At 46.7% G+C, this 22,513-nt stretch overlaps 1 protein-coding gene across 1 annotated transcript; it reads left to right on the top strand.

Moving 5' to 3' along the window:
* Positions 1–9,661: 9,661 nt before the first annotated feature.
* LOC145338070 (putative G-protein coupled receptor 139) lies at positions 9,662–12,415 on the top strand. The gene is made up of 2 exons (XM_080182855.1): positions 9,662–9,767; positions 11,517–12,415. The coding sequence occupies exons 1-2, from the start codon at positions 9,662–9,664 to the stop codon at positions 12,413–12,415; spliced, it is 1,005 nt and encodes a 334-aa protein (XP_080038981.1).
* Positions 12,416–22,513: the final 10,098 nt, after the last annotated feature.

Here is a 22,513-nt window from a genome sequence, read left to right as displayed (position 1 = left end):
TCCTTGAACAAGCTCCACTTTTCATTTGTGCCTTTCCCTGACAGTTTCTGTTCCCATATCATGATCCCTAATTCTTGCCTAATCGCATCAGAATGACCCCTCCCTCAATTATAAACCTTGACCTGCCGTATGGCCCTATCCCTCTCCATTGCAATATTGAAAAACACCAAATTGTGGTCACTATCTCCAATGTACTCTCCCGCAAACAAATCTAACACTTGGCCCAGTTCATTACCCAGTACCAAATCCAATGTGGCCCCACCTCTTGTCAGCCTATTCACATATTGTGTCAGGAAACCCTCCTGCACACACTGTACAAAAACTGCCCCATCTGAACTATTCAACCTATAAAGGTTCCAATCAATATTTGGAAAGTTAAAGTCACCCATGATAACTACCTTGTGACCTCCACACCTTATCCATAATCTGCTTTGCAAGTTCCTCCTCCGCATCTCTGTTACTATTTGGGAGCCTATAGAAAACTCCTAACAACATGACCAATCCTTTTCTAACTTCAGCCCATATTACCTCAGTAGGCAGATCCTCTTCAAACTGCCTTTCAGCAGCCGTTAAACTATCCTGGATTAACAATGCTACTCTTCCACCTCTTTTACCACCTTCCCTACTCTTACAGAAATCCTATACCCCAGAACTTCCAACAACCATTCCTGTCCCTGTTCTAACCATGTCTCTGTAATGGCCCTAACACTGTAGTCCCAAGTACCAATCCATGCTCCAAGTTCACCTACCTTATTCCGGATGCTCCTTGCATTGAAGTAGATATTTCTTCCTTCTTAACCTGGGTGTCATCACCAATAACATACTGAATGTATGTAATTGTGTAGAAATCATAATCCCACTAATACTTAAAAATCATAAAGAAAACGTAATATCGTCTCACATAGGCCATCAAATAGCTGTCTGGCAATACATATTCTTATAAACCAGCGGAGCACTTAGTCATAGGGACATCTCCTTGTCCTCTTGGATCGATGCCACTGCTGCTGTCCTCATCATTGACTTTGTTGCCAAAGAACAGCAATATTTGAACCCTTGCACAATTATAATGATCATTGGAATGAAAATGGAGTAAAATACTATCCCTTGCACTATACTTGTCCCAAGTGATCTCATCCAGTCAGTTCTGCAGCTCCTCAGAAAAGAAGATGTTGGTTCTTTAAGTTTCTCGAAGTCCTTCTGAATGTGCGCAGCCAAATTAATTATGTTCTCTGAAGTGTCTGGTAAGTATGTGCAACATTTTGTTCCAATTAAAGCACATCTTCCACCCTTAGCTGCCAATATGAACTCAAATGTCCACATGTTTTGTCGCACAACTGCCTGCATGGCAACCATCTCATTACTGATCTTCAATAAGTGCCATTGAGTGTTAGGTAAGTGTGCTTCCCCTGAAGCAATATCAAATAATGCAAGATTGATTACGATTGGTGGATCCAGACCAATTTGGTTGGTTATATCGACCGAATGTTGACACTTGTTCATGCCCCAATCTCTTCCAGCGCCTCTTCTATTCTCAATACACAATATATCTTGCAGTTTCCGTTCTGCTTCATTTAAAGTGAGGCTGGATGTGGGACTGGATGTATTAAAAATAGGTGAATACCTGTTCATGTCACCTGGCCCACCTGCACAGGATCAATTTGTATAAAAGTCTACTCTATCACAAGCCCCAGGAAAACCTACTGCTATTCCTCATGATCCCAAAAAGACTGAGTAAGCTGATCCCACACAATTAAATCTGCCCATGATAAAGCTACTGGGTGTAAAGGAATCTGGGAGCACATCCAACATTTAGATATATGAGCAGTTTCAGCATAGTGTATGCCATATACAAATAAGTATTAGTATGCAGTTCATGATGGACTGTCTGTATAAAACATAACAAACTCAACAGTAAAAGAGCAGGAAAGTTTAAAAAGCCTTTCAACAATTCTTAATTGATCATATTAATATTCTCTTTGTAAATTTCCCAGCTGCTTGTTAATATTAAAAAAGATAAACATTCATTTACAGAACCGTGCTATAGGGCAGTATTGTACCATTTTATGTCTTGAGTGCTGTGTGGACTTGAAACTGCGAGAGTTTCAGATCCATCTTTGGGCGTGTTTTTAGGCCGCCCCTACATACTCTGCCTGCAAAATTTTGAGCGAGTCTGATTCTCGCTGCAGAAGTCTGTGGGTGGGGCTTAACTCGCCCAAAACCCTGCAGCTCCGATCGGAGCCTCCAACTGCACACGCGCAAAAGGAAATAATGCTGTTCCTCTCCCACATCCCTCCCGGGCCGGATAATGCCTCCCCCTGGGCCCCACAGAGATTGCCCCCCACATTACTGACCCACTTAACCCCCCACCACCCCACTGCCCAGACAGATCACGCATTCCCCCCCACCACCGATTGCAGGCACAATGGCAGCACTCCCCACCCCCTCCCTCCCGCCACTCTTTCCCCCACCCAGCACCCACCTACACGTGGCCCCCATCTACCCCTGACTCCGATGGCTATCTGACACCTCCCTTTCTCTCTCCTGCGCCCAATCATCACAGAAGCACAGATCCATCCCCCACAACCACCACACCGCTCCCCCACCTCCATCAGCACCCCTGCAAGTGTGCACTTGCCTTCCCCTCAATGCTAACAAGCAAACTGCATTTAACTTGCTGGAATCCTCTCTCAACTGTCTGCGCTTGACCTGCCCTAATGAGAGGCAGCTCCATTAAAACCCCAAGGATGGACAAGAAGTGCAGGAAGAAGTAGAAAAGTAGCCAGTGCCCAGATTCAGTAAGCACGACCTCAGCAGGTTACTGGATGTTGCAGAGGGAAACCCTTTTCCCCTCGGCAGGACGCAGACCCAGGGGAGGTGGCTGCCTGGGAGGCAATAGCCGCCTCGGTCAGTGCCGTGGCACTGGCCCCCAGAACAGCAAAGCAGCGTTGCAAGATCAATGACCTCATCCAGGCAGAAGGGGAAGCGCTTAACCCCCATCTACCATCTTCGCCCCCAAAGCAGCCAGATCCTCCCACCTTGCATGCTTCCAGCCCCTGACACCAAGCACCATCTTCCTCCTCCCCAAGAGTATCACTGGGCTTGCCTTCTGAGGGCCACACCCTGACACTTTCAGGAATCGTGCCAACATTTTTTTCACGGCTCCTTCTGTCCCCACAGGAGACAGGACTCCGTAGCTGTCGGGAGAGGGAACAGACAGGGCCTGGTGACCCTGACCTCAGGGTCCTCACCTTCTTTGAGCAGTGGGCCTGGAGCCGGCCAGAGAGGATGACATCTGAGCAGTCAGCCACAGCGTAGTCGGGCTGGATCGAGAAGTGAGCGCCTGTCAATCCTCCACACAATTTGAGTCAATTACTAGGAGTCATAGGTTTAAGGTACGAGGGGCAAATTTAAACAAGATGTACAAAGCATGTTTATTTACACAGAGTGTGGTGGGGTATCTGGAACTCTCTGCCGGGGGAGGTCGTGGAAGCAGGAACAATAGTGAACTTTTAAGAGGCAAGTGCATGAATGGATGGGAATAGAAGGATATGGTCCCAGGAAGGGTAGGGGGTTCCAATTCAGATGAGCAGCATGGTCGCTGCAAACTCAGAGGGCCGAAGGGCCTGTTCCTGTGCTGGAATTTTCTTTGTACTTTGTTCTATGTTCGATGGAGAAATGTCAAGTAACTTTCTAGCACCCCAGATTCCTTTGTGTCCTTTGCGCTTAACCTTGTGTCCTGTGTTGCAAGAGCAGATCTGGAAGCAGCAGGACCATCTGGAATCAAGGCCCCCGCTGCAGTTCCCGCCCATCCTGAGACTGACAGCTCTAAAGACTCTTCGGAGGAAGTGGGTGAAGGGACCTCCGAGGGTGGCACCTTTTTGGCATCAGCTTCCACCTCCCAACTCACCATCCCAGGTATTCTCACATCGGTGGCTCCAGTTAGTGGTGAGGGACCTGGGTCACTCTCTGGCGAGCACGACATATCTGCTAATATACATTGGGTGGAGGAGGGAATGTCTGGGGCCTCTGGCACGCGGGGGCCTGCCGGAGGCGAGGACTCAGATGGCCCCAGGCTACGTGCTAGGCCTCTGGCATCACTTCTTCCTCATGGAGATGCAGCAACAGATTCAGGGAATGCAGGAAGGGCTGACGGCCACACTGGACCCACTGCAAGGCTGCTGGGAGGAATCTCAAAGCTTTCAGGTGGACCAGCCTGTCTTGCATGGTTCCCAGACCAAAAACTGTAAGGGTAGCGCCCATCGTGGAAAGCCTGGAGCAGGGGATCCTCACCATGATGGCAAGTTACAAGCAATGGCTGAGTCACAGAGGGCCCACATCTGAGGACTTCAACAAGCTTATTGAGAATCTGCGGCCCATGGCTGAGAGTCTCGAGAGCTTGCAGTAGACCTAGCGCGACAGCGCGGAGACACAGCGGGCTATGGCAGCAGCCCTTGAGAACGCAGTCACAGAGGGTCATGGCTGAGGGACAGCAGAGCTTGGCCCAGACTCAGACGGCACTTGCCCATGCCGTTGATAGGTGGCCCCCGACTCAGGTGGCCATCGCCGAGGGCTCGGCCACCATGGAGAGGACACACGTGGTCATCCAGGATTGGCAGGATCGGGTAATGCCAGAGCTTCTGGAGCTCACTGCAGAAGCACTATCATCACATGGAGTGAGCCAGGGGACCCACAAGAACCCCAAGGAAGAGGAAGGGCTCGAGTTCATGCCCGGGCCTTCCAGCCAGGAGACTGTAGCTGTGGTCACACCTTCTGACTCCTCACTTCCTGACACTGGGGCATCTCAGGGGCAGCAGGATAAAGAAGGTGTCATGGATATGTCTCAGACACTTGGAATCTGGTCAGGACTCTTAAGATCCAAGCCCTCCTGAGGACACTGGTCAAGCGCATCACAGGCCATGGGGTGAGTAGGCAGCTGGCCCCCTCCACCTCCAAAGTCCATTCTGGGGATACACGAAGATGCAGTGGTAGGTCATGTAAGTTTAGGAAGATGTTGTTCCATTAAGAAGGCACAGGTGGAGGGCTGCACTAGTTCGATAGATTTTTAAGCACCCTAACTTCTTCTGTTCACAAATTTTTATGTTGAAACTTATTTCGACACATCTATTGTAAACAAGAAGTTTTTTTACACCACCAACCTCTAGCTAATTTGTCTCAGAGTTGCCTCGAACAGGAATGGGGTTACCACGATGGTTTCCGGAGGGATGCTTCATGTTGATGTCAGTTGGGGAGGCTCCTCAACGCTGTGTCACTGAGAAAATAAAGGCATTGGTTCACCAGAACCCACGAACCATTCCCTCCTCTCCCCCACCCCATCCACCCCAGGGCTCTGTAGGGGGTTTTCAGATCCCTTACCCACTACACAGACATGGGCCCAGGTGCCAGCGTACATGCGGAACTCAGCTAGATTCAGACTCATTTGCGCCAGGACATCATCACAATGGTGCTTAGTGAGTCGTCTTCACCTTCCTGCCTGCCAAAGAAACTCACTGACACAGCGTACCGAAGCCCACTACCCTTGTTTTGCAATGTTGCAGGAGATAGTAGAGGGAATGGAACCCACATGCAGAAACACAGGCCCCTAGTGAGCAAAGTGCCTGGTGAGTATGGCCTCATAGAATCATAGAAACCCTACAGTGCAGAAGGAGGCCATTTGGCCCATTGAGTCTGCACCGACCACAATCCCACCCAGGCCCTACCCCCTTATCCCTATACATTTACCCACTAATCCCTCTAACCTATGCATCTCAGGACACTAAGGGGCAATTTTTAGCATGGCTAATCAACCTAACCCGCACATCTTTGGACTGTGGGAGGAAACCCACGCAGACATGAGGAGAACGTGCAAACTCCACACAGACAGTGACCCAAGCTGGGAATCGAACCCGGGTCCTTGGTGCTGTGAAGCAGCAGCGCTAACCACTGTGCTACCGTGCCGCCCTCTCTTTCCTCACATGCCTGATTCTTGCTGCCAGCCCTCCAGCACCTCGGTAGTGTTGCTTGGCATTGTCCTCCTCCTCCTCCTCCCCCTCTTGTTGGGTGGCCTTCTCCCCAGCTATGCCTGGCTGGTCAGCCTCCACGTCTTCCTCCTCCTCCTCCTCCAAAAGGTCTCTTCACTGCTACGCCAGGTTGTGAAGGGCACAGTGCACCACCACAATGTGGGAGGAAATCAGGGGGCTGTATTGTAGGGCCCCGACAGGTTGGTCCAAACACCTGAACTGCATTTTCAGGAGCCCCATGCACCTCCCCACTATCGAGCGGGTGGCAATGTGGGCCTCAACCTCAATATCACTGTTAGCCACTCGGCCAATCTTTGCATCATCGGCATACTGACCCTATCCTCCACAAAGTCGTTTATATTAATGATGAACAATAGGGGGGCCAGCACAGATCTCTGTGATACGCCACTGGCCTCAAGTCACTAAAACAACTGTCTGTCATCACCCTTTGTTTCCTACCACTAAGCCAATTATGAATCCATCTTGTCAGGTCACCCTGTATCCCACGTGCATTGGCCTTCATAATAAGTCTCCCATGTGGGATTTTGTCAAAGGCTTTGCTGAACTCCATGTAAACTACATCAACCGCACTACCCTCATCCACATACTTGGTTACCTGCTCAAGAAGTTCAATCAAATTTGTTAGGCATGACCTCCCTCTGACAAAACCATGCTGACCATCCCTGATCAAACCATGCCTCTTCAAAAGAAGATAGATTCTCTCCTTCAGAATCATCTCCAGGAGTTTCCCAACATGAGACTCACCGTCTGTAGTTCCCTGTCTTGTCTCTACAACTTTCTTAAATAGTGGGACTACAGTAGCTGTTCTCCAGTCCTCTTGGGTGTGGAGATGCCAGCGTTGGAATGACGTAAGCATAGTAAGAACTCTCACAACATCAGGTTAAAGTCCAACAGGTTTAGTTTGTAGCACAAGCTTTCGGAGTGTCACTCCTCCTTCAGTACTCACCTGAAGAAGAAGTGACACTCTAAAAGCTTGTGCTAACAATAAAACCTGTTGGACTTTAACCTGGTATTGTGAGACTACTTACTGTGTCCCCTTGGTGGTCAGGGAGGAATTAAAAATTTTAGTCAGAGCATCTGCTATTTCCTCCCTTGCCTCCCACAATAGCCTTGGATACAATTCATCTGGACCTGGCAATCTGTCCACCTTTAAGCACACCAATACCTTCAATGCCTTGCCACTCCCTGTGATAATTTTCTCGAGGGCCTCAGAGTCCCTCTCCCTGAGTTCCATAACTATCTCCTCATTTTTGCTAAAGGAGTTATAGTTTCACCCGAGTCCAGAGTAGAGAAGATTCTTTCAGGTGGTTTTCTGACAGAATCCCCGGTCCTGGTCCCTGGGACTTGGTTGCAGGTTGAGTTCACTGGAGGTGCAGAAAATGCTTCTTGTGTCCTAGGGAGAGATGGATGTTGAAGGGAGTCTGCTGGACTGGAGTCCTGTTTGAAGGCTAAACAGCAACTGAAGATAAAATTCTAAAGCTGTTCCATAAATGAAACTCAAACAGTTCAAGTCTTGGTGATGCTGTCGGGCAGTTTCAGGTCAAGATAGTCAGCTAATGAGAGCACTTGTTAAAACTCATTGTATTTTGAGCAGGTATCGGCAGAACCATTATGACAAAGTTTGGGCGCGCTGCTGGGAGACACCAGCAGCCGCTATTTTGTGGGCTTCTTGCTGGGCATCACGGCCTCAGTGAGTCTCGAGACTAAGATTCCAGTGTAATCAGCTCCACATCGGAAACTGGCACAGAACCAACTACAATATGGAAATCACAAACAAACAACAAAAGAACAAAGAACAGTACAGCACAGGAAACAGGCCCTTCGGCCCTGCAAGCCTGTGCTGCTCATTGGTCCAACTAGACCATTCGTTTGTATGCCTCCATTCCCAGTTTGCTCATGTGACTATCCAGATAAGACTTAAACGATGCCATCGTGTCTGCCTCCACCATCCTACTTGGCAGTGCATTCCAGGCCCCCACCACCCTCTGTGTAAAAAACGTCCTTCTGATATCTGAGTTATACCTCGCCCCTCTCACCTTTAGCCCGTGACCCCATCTGCATTTGATTAGGGGGTCCGGGACTGAAGTCTCTGCCCGCTTGTGTCTTTCCCCATGTCAGGAGTGCTTCACTCCAGTGAGATTTACGCCTGCTCCCCACTAATGGGGAACAGGTAGCTCCACCCCACTGGAGGGAATAGAGGCCATTGAGGCTTCCCCTCCAGAAGGTCAGGGGAAAGGGAGTACCCCCTTGGAAAGTGGCCCTCTTCGTAGGGTGGGTGATAGGTGGGGGTGTGGGGGACCCGCTGCCATTCTGCACTTGGGATGACTGAGAGAGGGAGGGAAGAAGGAAGTGGTCAGGGTTGGCCAATGTGGTGGGGGGGGATCAGGGCTTGTTGCGGGAGGGGTGTTGAGGCAGTCATGGAGGTCTGTACTTTGTGGGGCAGTGTGTTGGAGGAGGGGTGTTCAGGAGATTGGGGCTGTCCAGGTAAGGGGTCGAGGAGATTGGGGCTGGCCTGGGGATGTGTGGGAGGCCAGCGTTCAGAGGTGGGGAGGTCAGAAGGCCAGCAATGGGGGTTTGCGCGATAGACCAGCAATCTGGAGGCCAACAACGCAGAGCTAGTGTGAATGCACCGATCTCTGTGCTGACAGATTGGCACATGCGCTATGGCCCACACAGCGCTATACTGCTGGCCTCTTGGGCGGGATGGGCCCCACCCCATGGGCCATTCAGCCCATCGAGTCTGCACCGACCACAATCCCTCCCACGCCCTACCCCTGTAACTCCATGCATTTACCCTGCTCGTTCCCCTGACACTAAGGGGCGATTTAGCATGGCCAATCCACCTAATCCGCACGTCTTTGGGCTGTGGGAGGAAACCGGAGCACCTGGAGGAAACCCAAGCAGAAACAGGGAGAATGAGCAAACTCCACACAGACAGTGACCCAAGCTGGTAATCAGGCCCAGGTCCCTGGTGCTGTGAGGCAGCAGTGCGAACCACCGTGCCACCCCAGTACTGTCCTGCATTCATTTTCAAGCTGCTCAAAAACCTCAATCATGTGGTTAACTTCAGCTGTTTTATTAGTCCAACCATTCTTAAATTTAAATATATTTAAAATTAAACCATAAAGTAGCTAGACTGACTTAGATTGATATATTTTCAGGCCTGTCTTCTGGATGGGACACTTACAGGCCTACAGCCCTCTACAGCCATGCAGTCGTAAACAATGTCAGCCAGTCCACTTCTTTCATCCATCTTTTCTTCTTGAAGTCCTATTATGTCCCAGCCAGGCCAGGTTAATGCTTTACTTTGTGATGTTGAAAATATTGCAATGGAAGGAGTTAACTGAGCTCTGTTTGTTCAGTGACTATAATTAATGTCTCCGTGGATCTTAATTGGAGGATTGCCTGCTTCTACTAATATGGGAATTCTCTCAATGTATTATCCAGAGTGTCAGCAGGAGTATCACTGCCATCAGTGACAGGGATCCGCAGCTCCGGAGACAGGGAGAGATCAGAATCCGAGGAGACTCAACTGGAATATTCCAACAATGGATCAGAGTCTGAAAACAATGGATTGGAATGTTACATCAATGAGCAGGGATCTATCCTATTGGCTTTATATGATGTCTGTGGATTCGCAATGGAACACATTGCAAAATCGGATCCAATATGCACTGAAGATTATTCAGCACTTTTACTATCCTATCCTGGCTATTGTTGGCATCCCTCGTAAGTCTCTCTAACCAGCTGTCACTTCTTTAACTGTTTATGTCATTTAGTCTTCCATTTTTGTGCTTTTATTGATCCTGCCAATCTTGGAAAAGGATCAATCCAACATGAAACATTAACTCTGTTTCACTCTGCAGATCTGCTGCAATCCTCCAGTATTTTCTGATGCTATTGTACAAGATACCAGTTAGACCTCAGCTGGAACGTTGTGTAACATTCTGAGCACCATACTATAGGAAGGATGTGAACAAATTAGAGAGGGTGCAGAAGAGAGTTACAAGAACGGTTCCAGGGTTGAGCATGTTCAGTTATGAAAATAGACTGGAGAGGTTGGGACTGCTCTCCTTGGAGAGAAGAAGCTAACAAAAGACAATGTCACAAAACGGTGAGCTTGGCCACGGTAAGTTCACTGGAGAGGTGCTGTGTTGTGATTTCACTGCAGATCCAAGCAGTCGCAACCAGCGATGTAGTTCCACCGGGCTCTGGCTTTATTCCATTGTCTGAAATTATTGCCCAGGAGTGATCCAGGTGAAATTAGGAGGGAGAGAGAAGAGCAAGGGGTGCAGCAGCTGCGGTGATCTTTCGTGTGGGGGTGGAGCTGGGTGAGGGGTGGAGGAGATGCTGTATGGACTACAATTAAAACTGCATCAAATAACTCATTTCAAAGTGTTAGCATCTCTCCCTCTGATTGAGATAAATACACAGCTCAAGAGACAGACCTTCCAATCACGTCATTAACATGGTGCAGAGATTTCTGCATCACTTGGGTGGCACTGAGAGTATCTTCTGGGGGCTAAAATTTCCTCCAACAGTCCAAAGAAGTGTGGGCTAGGTTGATTGGCCATGCTGAATTGCCCCTTAATGTCAGGGGGATCATCAGGGTAAGTGTGAAGTGTTACAGGAATAGGTCCTAGGTGGGATTGTGGTTGGTGCAGACTCAATGGGCTGAATGGCCTCCTTCTGTACTGTAGGGATTCTGTGATTTTTTTTCACTTTGGACTCTCACTGCATCTGGGACAGCAAGTTGTTGTTGTAGCTCGTGGAAAATGATGGGGTTAAACAGTATCAGATGGTCAATAGTGTTGCCTTCTGGCCAGAGATTCTGGCACCTGAAACACCATCATCACTAGGGGTGTTTAGACTCATAGAATCCCTACAGTACAGAAGGAGGACATTCAGCCCATTGAGCCTGCACCGTCAACAATCCCACACTATTCCCATGACTCCACATATTTAGCCTGCTGATCCCCCTGAAATTCGGGTCAATTTAGCATGGCCTATCCACCTAACCTGCACATCTTTGGAATGAGGCAGGAAAGCAGGGCACCCAGACGAAACCCATGCAGACACAGGGAGAATGTACAAACTCCACACAGACAGTGACCCAAGCCAGGAGTGGAACCCGTGTTCCTGGCCCTCTGAGGCAGCAGTTCTCGCCGCTGTGCAACCTTGACGCCCTCGCAATGTGATCATTTCAAAAGAAATGTAATTGTGTTTCAGTTCGGGAGGAATAGGAAGCAGGGGTGGGTGATAATCAACATTCAGTTGAACAATTTCAATAACATCACATGTGCCATTTAAGCACTCCCATATTCCACCTTATTACAGATTTGTTCTTTCATTCGTTCTTTCAAGTACATTCATGGAATATATCAATGGGAGACCAACACAATTGAGGGTCTCAGTAAAACCTCAATGAAACTGCTACCTTTACTTCCAGCCTGATGTTTGATTTTCCTCTCCTCACAGTTAACTTAGTGACGATTATGATCCTCTCCCGGGGAAAGTGCGGTCTCTCCAAATCTGTCACTCACTACCTGGTTGCCATGGCAGCAGCTGATCTACTGGTCATTATCGTTGACTTGATATTGAGACACATTTCAATTACTTTTGATGACCAGTTTTATTTCCGGCGATCCATCCCCATCTGTAATATCCACGCCGTCCTGCTCTATGCAGTTACTGACTGTTCTGTCTATTTCACCGTCACTTTCACCTTTGATCGATTTGTTGCCATTTGCTGCCAGAAGCTGAAAAGTAAATACTGCAGTGAGAAAACGGCAACTGTGGTCCTGGGAACAGTGACTGTGCTGAGCTGCTTAAAGAATATTTTCTGGTATTTTATGTTCCTGCCTCAGTATAGGTTGAAGGGCAATACTTGGTTTTGTGAAATGTCATTCGATGTTCAGGTATCTCAAATTTGGGGACCAATCGAGTTCCTCCATCACATTCTAAATCCAGCAGTGCCATTTGTCCTGATTCTGTTCCTCAATGGATTCACTGTCAGACACATTATAGTGAGCAGCAGCGTTCGCAAGAGACTACGGACTCACAGCAGTGAAGACAGTTCCAGAGACCCAGAGATGGAGAGTCGCAGGAAATCCATAATTCTACTCTTTGTTATCTCGGGCAATTTCATCATCTTATGGGCACTGTTAATGTTTTATTTTACATGGTACCGAATGTCAGGTTTGGGATATCAATCTGTTTCTCTCCATCCTTTGGTGCTTGAATTGGGTTTCATGCTGCAACTCTTCAGTTGCTGCACCAACACTTGCATTTATGCTGTGACCCAGACTAAGTTCAGAGAGGAGTTGAAGAGTATGCTGAAGTATCCCTTTATTCTAACTCTGAAATCCATTCATTGAGGAACAGAATTGAGTCACTGAGTGATTCCAGAAATTTTACCATGTTATTTCCCATTTCCAGCACGGTGGGTGGGAGGAGAGGGGGAGGGGGATTGTGCAGAGGGACGTTCCCCATTGTGATGATGGAAGAACATGCGGCCATTCCTAATGGGATGGTGAGTTGGACACGTTGAGCAATCTGGTCAGATAGTATTTCCCATGAAAACCTGACATGCTTATAGTTATTGAATTTACTGGACACTTGACACAAACAGATCATCAGAGAGGGCAACCGTGGGACCAACCTCACTGGAGCCCAGAATATCCAGCCACCTTGGAAGCATTCAATGCTGTGGCTGCAAGAGCAAATCAGACGATGAGAATCCACTGCTTTCCTCCCCATTGTCCACAAACATTAGTGCTGAATTTAGGAGTGTGATGGGCGAATGGGCCAGGAACTGGCAAATGGAATTTAATGTTAGCAAGTGTGAAGTTGTCCACTTTGGTAGGAATAATGGTAGGAAGGACTATTACTTACATGGTGAAAAACTGCAGCATGCAACGGTGCAGAGGGACCTCAGCGTCCTTGTGCATGAGTCGCAAAAACCCAGCCTGCAGGTGGTCAGGAAGGCGAATGGGATGCTGGCCTTCATAGTGAGGGGGATTGAATATAAAAGTAGGGAGGTCTTGCTGCAACTGTACAGGGCACTGGTGAGGCCGCAGCTGGAGTACTGTGTGCAGTTTTGGTTGCCGCACTTACGCAAGGATATTTTGGCCTTGGAGTGAGTGCAGAGGAGGTTCACTAGGCTGATACCGGAGTTGAGGGGGTTGAACTATGAGGAGAGGCTGAATAAACTAGGCTTGTACTCGTTAGAGTTTAGAAGAATGAGGGGACATCTCATTGAGACATATAAGATGAAGAATGGGATGGATAGGATAGAGGTGGAGAGGCTCTTCCCGCTCAGAAAGGACAATAGGACTAGAGGGCACAGCCTCAAGTTAAGGGGGGGGACAGTTTAGAACGGAGTTGAGGAGGAACTTCTTCACTCAAAGGGTGGTGAATCTCTGGAATTCTCTGCCCGTTGAAGTGGTGAGGACTGCCTCGCTAAATATATTTAAGACGCGGGTAGATAGGTTTTTGATAGGCAAGGGGATTAGGGTTATGGGGAGAGGGCGGGAAAGTGGAACTGATCCACAACAGATCAGCCATGATCTTACTGAATGGCGGGGCAGGCTCGAAGGGCTAGATGGCCTACTCCTGCTCTTATCTCTTATGTTCTTATGATATTCTCTGCTTGCCTGGATGAGTGCAAGTCCAACAGTACTCAAGCAATTCAACACCATTCAGGGAAAAGCAGCCCACTGGAGCGTTCTGAATCTGCATCACCATTCAGTATGATTAATGGTGGATTTTGGGCTTTAACTGCACAGACCATCCTTCCTCCATGTTCCCTGTTTCCAGGAGATCAGTCAATTGAGCCTTCGATGTATTTAATAATGGAGCATCCACAGCCTTCTGGGATAGAGAGTACCAAAGATTTGCAATCCTTTAAGAAGAATAATTTCTCCTCATCTCAATCCTAAATGACCAGCTCCCCATGTTTTATATTCCCCAAGAGAGCAAATGATCTCTCAGCATCCACCCTTTGAAGTCCCTCCTGAATCTGAAGTGATTAAATGAGATCATTGATCATTCTTTGAACTCAATAGAAAATGAACACAATTTGTTCAGCCTCCAATCATAAGACAATCCCCTCATCTGAGGCACTAGTTTAATGAACCTTCACTGTTCCTCCTCCATTGGTTTAAATGTCAATACCAAAGCTTCAAAAATATTCCTGATATGCTATTATCAAAACCTTGTACAATTGAAGTAAATCTTCTTTATTCTTGTACACCAATCCCCTGACAATAGAAGTCAATATTCACTTTGCATTCCTCATTACCTGCTCCCCCTGTTAAATGTTTGCATTCCAGTTCTAAGCAATCCCGAGTCTCTTTGAAAATCAAAACCTACAAGTTTCTCGCTATTTGAAAGAATTGGATTTTCTATAATAACTTCACATTTCCATAGATTATAATCTACCTTGCTCCCATTCGCTTAACTTGTCTATATCTCTTTGATGTCTCTCTCTCTGTGTCCTCCTCGCTGCTTACCTTCCCACTGAGCTTTTCATCACCAGCACACTTAGATACATCTCTCTCTATCCCTTGACCTAAAACATTAATAAACATTGTAAATGGCTGAGGGCCCAGCACTAACCCTTGTGGACCTCCACCAATGACAACATGAAAGAAACACGATTAGTCTGTCAACCAATCTTCTATTCATGCTGATATAATACCTCCAAATCTACGCACAATCATCTTGCCTCTTAACCATTTGTGTGGCACTTTGTAACTGCCTTTTATAAATCCAGGTAATTTACATCTATTGATTCCCCATTTTTCCCTTTACCACCCCATCCCCCAACATCTCCTCACTTTTGGTAAATACGGCTATATACCAATATTGCTCTTGCGACCCATTTTAGATCATTGGTTGGTGTATTCTATATTAAACCTTGACAGCTAATGGTGGCACGATGGCACAGTGGTTAGCAGTACCACCTCACAATGCCTGGGACCGGCCTTCAATTCTGGCCTTGGGTCGCGGTTTGTGTGGAGTTTGCCACATTCTCCCTGTGTCTGCATGCGTCCCTCCAGGTGCTCTGTTTTCTCCCCATATACCAAAGATGTCTGCTTTAGGTTGACTGGCCATGTTAAATTGCCCCTTAGTATCAGGGGGACCAGCATGGTAAATAAATGTGGTCACAGGGATGGGGCCTGGGTGGGATTGTTGTTGGTGCAGACAGGATGGGCTGAAGGGCCTCTTCTGCACTGTATGATTCTATGATTATATTTATCAATGCTACCTTTTTGGTCACCTTTCGCTGGTTTCTAAGTGCTCCCAATACTCCATTACTCTCATATTTTTGCAATGTTGTAAGCATGTTCTTTCAATCTAATGCTATCTCTAAACAGTGAGTCATGGATGGATCCCTCTCACGTTTTCTCATGGAATGTACTTCTGGTGGATGTAGTGACTTGTTCCTTTCAGAGTTTTCCTGCTGTTTTTTTACAGCCATACCTCTCAGTCAATTTAATTAATTTACGCTGTTCACTCGTATCGATGTAACCATCTTTGTTTAGATTGAAAATTGTTCTTTCTAATTGGAATTTGTTAGTTTCCAGACGGACATTGATTTCAATGGTGCTGTGGGGTAAGTTCAGATGGCCGGTACTGTCTTTAACTACAGACAATAAAAAACTCATGAGACAGATCCCCTGTATAAAAAACATAATATTTAACAAAAACACAACATGCAATTGCTCAGAGGTCACCAAAAAGGTTAAGCAGCTCTGGAATAGAGTGGCAGAATCTCTCTGGTGAATCTAATGTTTACAGTCAAAAACAGATCAATTATAGATCTTCTGATCAATTATTCCTGCCTTACATTACTTTAATATCAATTACACCTAATAGGCACACATCAATAAGTCTCTGACGTTCACCCCAGCCATTCTATCATCCAGTACAATGATATCTCATTCATCCATTTAATCTGGATGCTGACTCCAAACTTGGCTAAAGTCACTTCCTGGTTGCCTGGTTACCTTGGACGCTTGCTGCAGGGATCAAACTGGATTATCCCCACCGGTTCATTGCCAACCTGCATGAACAGGTGGTCCTGCGTCCAGGCACATCCATGTCCTGAGTCTAGACAATGAATTGAGCCTATTTATAATGTTCCCTCGCAATTCTGATAAGAATTTCACTAACCGCGGGGTTCCCAGGCCTTTGGCTCTGAACTCTTCAACTTTACCATCATCCTTTACTGTAACCTGCTTTCTGCTGAAGTGAGCAATGATTCATACATTTAAAATGTATTTCAAAATCTCAATAAATATGTTGGAAAATCATAAAGATTTGTTCAATTTTCTTACTGCATCCACACATGTAAGAACATAAGAAATAGGAGCAGGAGTAGGCCATCTAGCCCTTCGAGCCTGCCCCGCCATTCAATAAGATCATGGCTGATCTGTCGTAGCTCAGTTCCACAATCCCGCCCTCTCCCCATAACCCTTAATCCCCTCGCTTATCAAAAACCCATCAACCCGGGTCTTAAAAATATTTAGCGAGGCAGCCTCCACCACCTCAACGGGCAGAGAATTCCAGAGATTCACCACCCTTTGAGTGAAGAAGTTCCTCCTCAACTCCGTTCTAAACCGCGCCCCCCTTTATCTTGAGCCTGTGCCCCCTAGTCCTACTATCCTTTCTGCGCGGGAAGAGTCTCTCCACCTCTATCCTATCCATCCCATTCATCATCTTATACGTCTCAATGAGATCTCCCCTCATTCTTCTAAACTCTAACGAGTACAAGCCTAGTTTATTCAGCCTCTCCTCATAGCTCGACCCCCTCAACTCCGGTATCAGCCTAGTAAACCTCCTCTGCACTCCCTCCAAGGCCAAAATATCCTTGCGTAAGTGCGGTGACCAAAACTGCACACAGTACTCCAGCTGCGGCCTCACCAATGCCCTATACAGCCGCAGCAAGACCTCCCTACTCTTATATTCAATCCCCCTCGCTATGAAGGCCAGCATCCCATTAGCCTTCCTGACCACCTGCTGCACCTGCAGGCTGGGTTTTTGCGACTCATGCACAAGGACCCCAAGGTCCCTCTGCACCGTCGCCTGCTGCAGTTTTTCGCCACGTAAGAAATAGTCCTTCCTGCCAAAGTGGACCACCTCGCACTTGCCAACATTAAATTCCATTTGCCATTTCCTGGCCTATTCGCCCAGCCTATCTAGATCCTTCTGCAGACTCTCAACACCCTCCACGCAATTTGCCGTTCCCCCAATCTTGGTGTCATCAGCAAATTTCGACACCATACACTCGGTTCCCTCCTCCAGATCATCTATATAAATGGTAAATAGCTGAGGCCCCAGCACCGACCCCTGGGGCACTCCACTAGTCACCAACCGCCAATCCGAATAGCACCCATTAACCCCCACTCTCTGCCTCCTATTTGACAACCAATGCTCTATCCACGCTAACACCCTACCCCCAACTCCATGCCCCCTTACCTTCTGCAATAACCTCTTGTGAGGTACCTTGTCAAACGCCTTCTGAAAATCAAGAAAGACCACATCCACCTGCTCTCCTCTATCCACCGCCCTAGACACATCCTCATAGAACTCCAATAAATTTGTCAGACACGACTTCCCCTTAACGAAACCGTGCTGCGTCTGCTCTATCAAGCAATTCCCCTCAAGATGCCTCGCTATTTCCTCCTTGATGACGGATTCTAACATTTCACCTACAACAGACGTTAAACTAACCGGCCTATAATTCCCTGCCTTTTGCCTGGCACCCTTCTTAAACAACGGCGTAACATTAGCCGCTTTCCAATCTTCCGGCACTTCCCCGGAATCCAGCGACGTGTAAATTATTCATCTCATTGGCTCGCTAATTTTGGTTCAAGGACCATTTAACTCTTTGCTAATAGTCTTGCTAGTGTCTCAATGTATTGTTATGCACCTTATTAATAATTAGGAACTTCCCATTTCAATCCCCCTCCTGGCCATTGGTTAGCCCAATGCTAAGCCAGTAAACACTTAAATTCTAAAGAGTGATTGGATTCTTGATTTCATCAAACATAGATCATAGAACAGTACAGCACAGTACAGGCCCTTGATGTTGTGCCCAGCTTTGTCCAAGATCAAGCTATCCCACTTCCTATCATTCTGGAGTGTTCCATGTGCCTATCCAATAACCACTTGAAAGTTCCTGAAGTGTCCGACTCCACTATCACAGCAGGCAGTCCATTCCACACCCCAACCACTCTTTCAGTAAAGAACTTACCTCGGACATCCCTTCTATATTTCCCACCACGAACCTTATAGTTATGCCCCTGGTAACAGCTATATCCACCCGAGGAAATAGTCTCTGCACGTCCACTCTATTTATCATCATCTTATGAACCTCTATTAAGTCGCTTCTCATCCTCCTCCGCCCCAAAAGAAAAAAGCCACATTTCCCTCAACCTTTCCTCATGAGACCTATCCTCCAAACCAGGCAACATCCTGGTAAATCTCCTCTCCACTCTCTCCAAAGCTTCCACATCCTTCTTATAGTGAGGTGACCAGATCTGCACACAATATTCCAAATGTGGTCTCACCAAAGTCCTGTATATTTGCAGCATAACCCCACGGCTCTTAAACTCAAATCCCCGTTAATGAACTCTAACACACTATAATAATAACTCCATCTGCCACTTTTCTGCCCAGCTCTGCATCCTATCAATTCTCTTTGCAGTCTACAACAGCCCTCCACCTTATCCACTACTCCACCAATCTTGGTGTTATCAGCAAATTTACTGACCCATCCTTCAGCCCCCTCTTCCAAGTCATTGATAAAAATCACAAATAGCAGAGGACCCAGCACTGATCCCTGTGATACACCGCTGGTAACTGGTCTCCAGTCTGAAAATTTTCCGTCCATCACCCTCTGTCTTCTGTGAGACAGACAGTTAGTTATCCAATCAGCCAAATTTCCCTTTATCCCACACCTCCTTACTTTCTTCATGAGTCTACCATGGGCAACCTTATCAAATGCCTTTCTAAATTCCATGTATACGATATCAATTGCTCTACCTTCATCTGTACACTTCGTTACCTCCTCAAAAAATTCAATCAAATTTGTCACGCAAGACTTACCATTCACAAATCCATGCTGACTATCCCGGATTAAGCTGCATCTTTCCAAATGGTCATAAATCCTATCCCTCAGGACCTTTTCCACTAACTTACCAACCACCAAGGTAAGACTAACCGGCCTATAATTACCAGGGTCATTCCTATTTCCTTTCTTAAAGACAGGAACAACATTTGCCACTCTCCAGTCCTCTGGCACTATCTCCATGAACGGTGAGGACCCAAAGATCAAAGCCAAATGCTCTGCAATCTCATCTCTTGCCTCCCAAAGAATCCTAAGATATATCCCATCTGGCCCAGGGAACTTATCGACCCTCAGGTTTTTCAAAATTGCTAATACATCTTCTTTCAGAACATCTACCTCTTCTAGCCTATCAGCCTGTATCACACTCTCATCCTTAAAAACATGGCCTCCCTCCTTGGTAAACACTGCAGAAAAGTATTCATTCATCACCTCTCCTATCTCTTCTGACTCCATGCACAAGTTCCCACTACTATCCTTGACCAGCCCTAACCTCACCCTGGTCATTCTTTTATTTCTCACATAAGAGTATCTGACCCATCAAGGACATCTCATGCCCTCTCCTTGCTCTCCTAAGGCCTCTTTTTAGCTCATACCTTGCTACCTTGTAACCCTCAAGCAACCCAACTGAACCTTGTTTTTCATCCTTATATACACTTCTTTTTCCCTCCTGACGAGAAATTCAACCTCTTTTGTGAACCATGGTTCCCTCACTCGGCCATTTCCTCCCTGCCTGACTGGGACATACCTATCAAGGGCATGCAGTATTTGTTCCTTGAACAAGCTCCACTTTTCATTTGTGCCTTTCCCTGACAGTTTCTGTTCCCATATCATGATCCCTAATTCTTGCCTAATCGCATCAGAATGACCCCTCCCTCAATTATAAACCTTGACCTGCCGTATGGCCCTATCCCTCTCCATTGCAATATTGAAAAACACCAAATTGTGGTCACTATCTCCAATGTACTCTCCCGCAAACAAATCTAACACTTGGCCCAGTTCATTACCCAGTACCAAATCCAATGTGGCCCCACCTCTTGTCAGCCTATTCACATATTGTGTCAGGAAACCCTCCTGCACACACTGTACAAAAACTGCCCCATCTGAACTATTCAACCTATAAAGGTTCCAATCAATATTTGGAAAGTTAAAGTCACCCATGATAACTACCTTGTGACCTCCACACCTTATCCATAATCTGCTTTGCAAGTTCCTCCTCCGCATCTCTGTTACTATTTGGGAGCCTATAGAAAACTCCTAACAACATGACCAATCCTTTTCTAACTTCAGCCCATATTACCTCAGTAGGCAGATCCTCTTCAAACTGCCTTTCAGCAGCCGTTAAACTATCCTGGATTAACAATGCTACTCTTCCACCTCTTTTACCACCTTCCCTACTCTTACAGAAATCCTATACCCCAGAACTTCCAACAACCATTCCTGTCCCTGTTCTAACCATGTCTCTGTAATGGCCCTAACACTGTAGTCCCAAGTACCAATCCATGCTCCAAGTTCACCTACCTTATTCCGGATGCTCCTTGCATTGAAGTAGATATTTCTTCCTTCTTAACCTGGGTGTCATCACCAATAACATACTGAATGTATGTAATTGTGTAGAAATCATAATCCCACTAATACTTAAAAATCATAAAGAAAACGTAATATCGTCTCACATAGGCCATCAAATAGCTGTCTGGCAATACATATTCTTATAAACCAGCGGAGCACTTAGTCATAGGGACATCTCCTTGTCCTCTTGGATCGATGCCACTGCTGCTGTCCTCATCATTGACTTTGTTGCCAAAGAACAGCAATATTTGAACCCTTGCACAATTATAATGATCATTGGAATGAAAATGGAGTAAAATACTATCCCTTGCACTATACTTGTCCCAAGTGATCTCATCCAGTCAGTTCTGCAGCTCCTCAGAAAAGAAGATGTTGGTTCTTTAAGTTTCTCGAAGTCCTTCTGAATGTGCGCAGCCAAATTAATTATGTTCTCTGAAGTGTCTGGTAAGTATGTGCAACATTTTGTTCCAATTAAAGCACATCTTCCACCCTTAGCTGCCAATATGAACTCAAATGCCCACATGTTTTGTCGCACAACTGCCTGCATGGCAACCATCTCATTACTGATCTTCAATAAGTGCCATTGAGTGTTAGGTAAGTGTGCTTCCCCTGAAGCAATATCAAATAATGCAAGATTGATTACGATTGGTGGATCCAGACCAATTTGGTTGGTTATATCGACCGAATGTTGACACTTGTTCATGCCCCAATCTCTTCCAGCGCCTCTTCTATTCTCAATACACAATATATCTTGCAGTTTCCGTTCTGCTTCATTTAAAGTGAGGCTGGATGTGGGACTGGATGTATTAAAAATAGGTGAATACCTGTTCATGTCACCTGGCCCACCTGCACAGGATCAATTTGTATAAAAGTCTACTCTATCACAAGCCCCAGGAAAACCTACTGCTATTCCTCATGATCCCAAAAAGACTGAGTAAGCTGATCCCACACAATTAAATCTGCCCATGATAAAGCTACTGGGTGTAAAGGAATCTGGGAGCACATCCAACATTTAGATATATGAGCAGTTTCAGCATAGTGTATGCCATATACAAATAAGTATTAGTATGCAGTTCATGATGGACTGTCTGTATAAAACATAACAAACTCAACAGTAAAAGAGCAGGAAAGTTTAAAAAGCCTTTCAACAATTCTTAATTGATCATATTAATATTCTCTTTGTAAATTTCCCAGCTGCTTGTTAATATTAAAAAAGATAAACATTCATTTACAGAACCGTGCTATAGGGCAGTATTGTACCATTTTATGTCTTGAGTGCTGTGTGGACTTGAAACTGCGAGAGTTTCAGATCCATCTTTGGGCGTGTTTTTAGGCCGCCCCTACATACTCTGCCTGCAAAATTTTGAGCGAGTCTGATTCTCGCTGCAGAAGTCTGTGGGTGGGGCTTAACTCGCCCAAAACCCTGCAGCTCCGATCGGAGCCTCCAACTGCACACGCGCAAAAGGAAATAATGCTGTTCCTCTCCCACATCCCTCCCGGGCCGGATAATGCCTCCCCCTGGGCCCCACAGAGATTGCCCCCCACATTACTGACCCACTTAACCCCCCACCACCCCACTGCCCAGACAGATCACGCATTCCCCCCCACCACCGATTGCAGGCACAATGGCAGCACTCCCCACCCCCTCCCTCCCGCCACTCTTTCCCCCACCCAGCACCCACCTACACGTGGCCCCCATCTACCCCTGACTCCGATGGCTATCTGACACCTCCCTTTCTCTCTCCTGCGCCCAATCATCACAGAAGCACAG

This window comes from Carcharhinus amblyrhynchos, unplaced genomic scaffold (genome assembly GCF_965287045.1).
Source record: "Carcharhinus amblyrhynchos unplaced genomic scaffold, sCarAmb.v2.hapA scaffold_92, whole genome shotgun sequence".
In the NCBI taxonomy this organism is placed as follows: Eukaryota; Metazoa; Chordata; class Chondrichthyes; order Carcharhiniformes; family Carcharhinidae; genus Carcharhinus; species Carcharhinus amblyrhynchos.
Note: the sequence above shows the minus strand (reverse complement) of the source record. Positions and strands in the feature narration are given on the sequence as shown.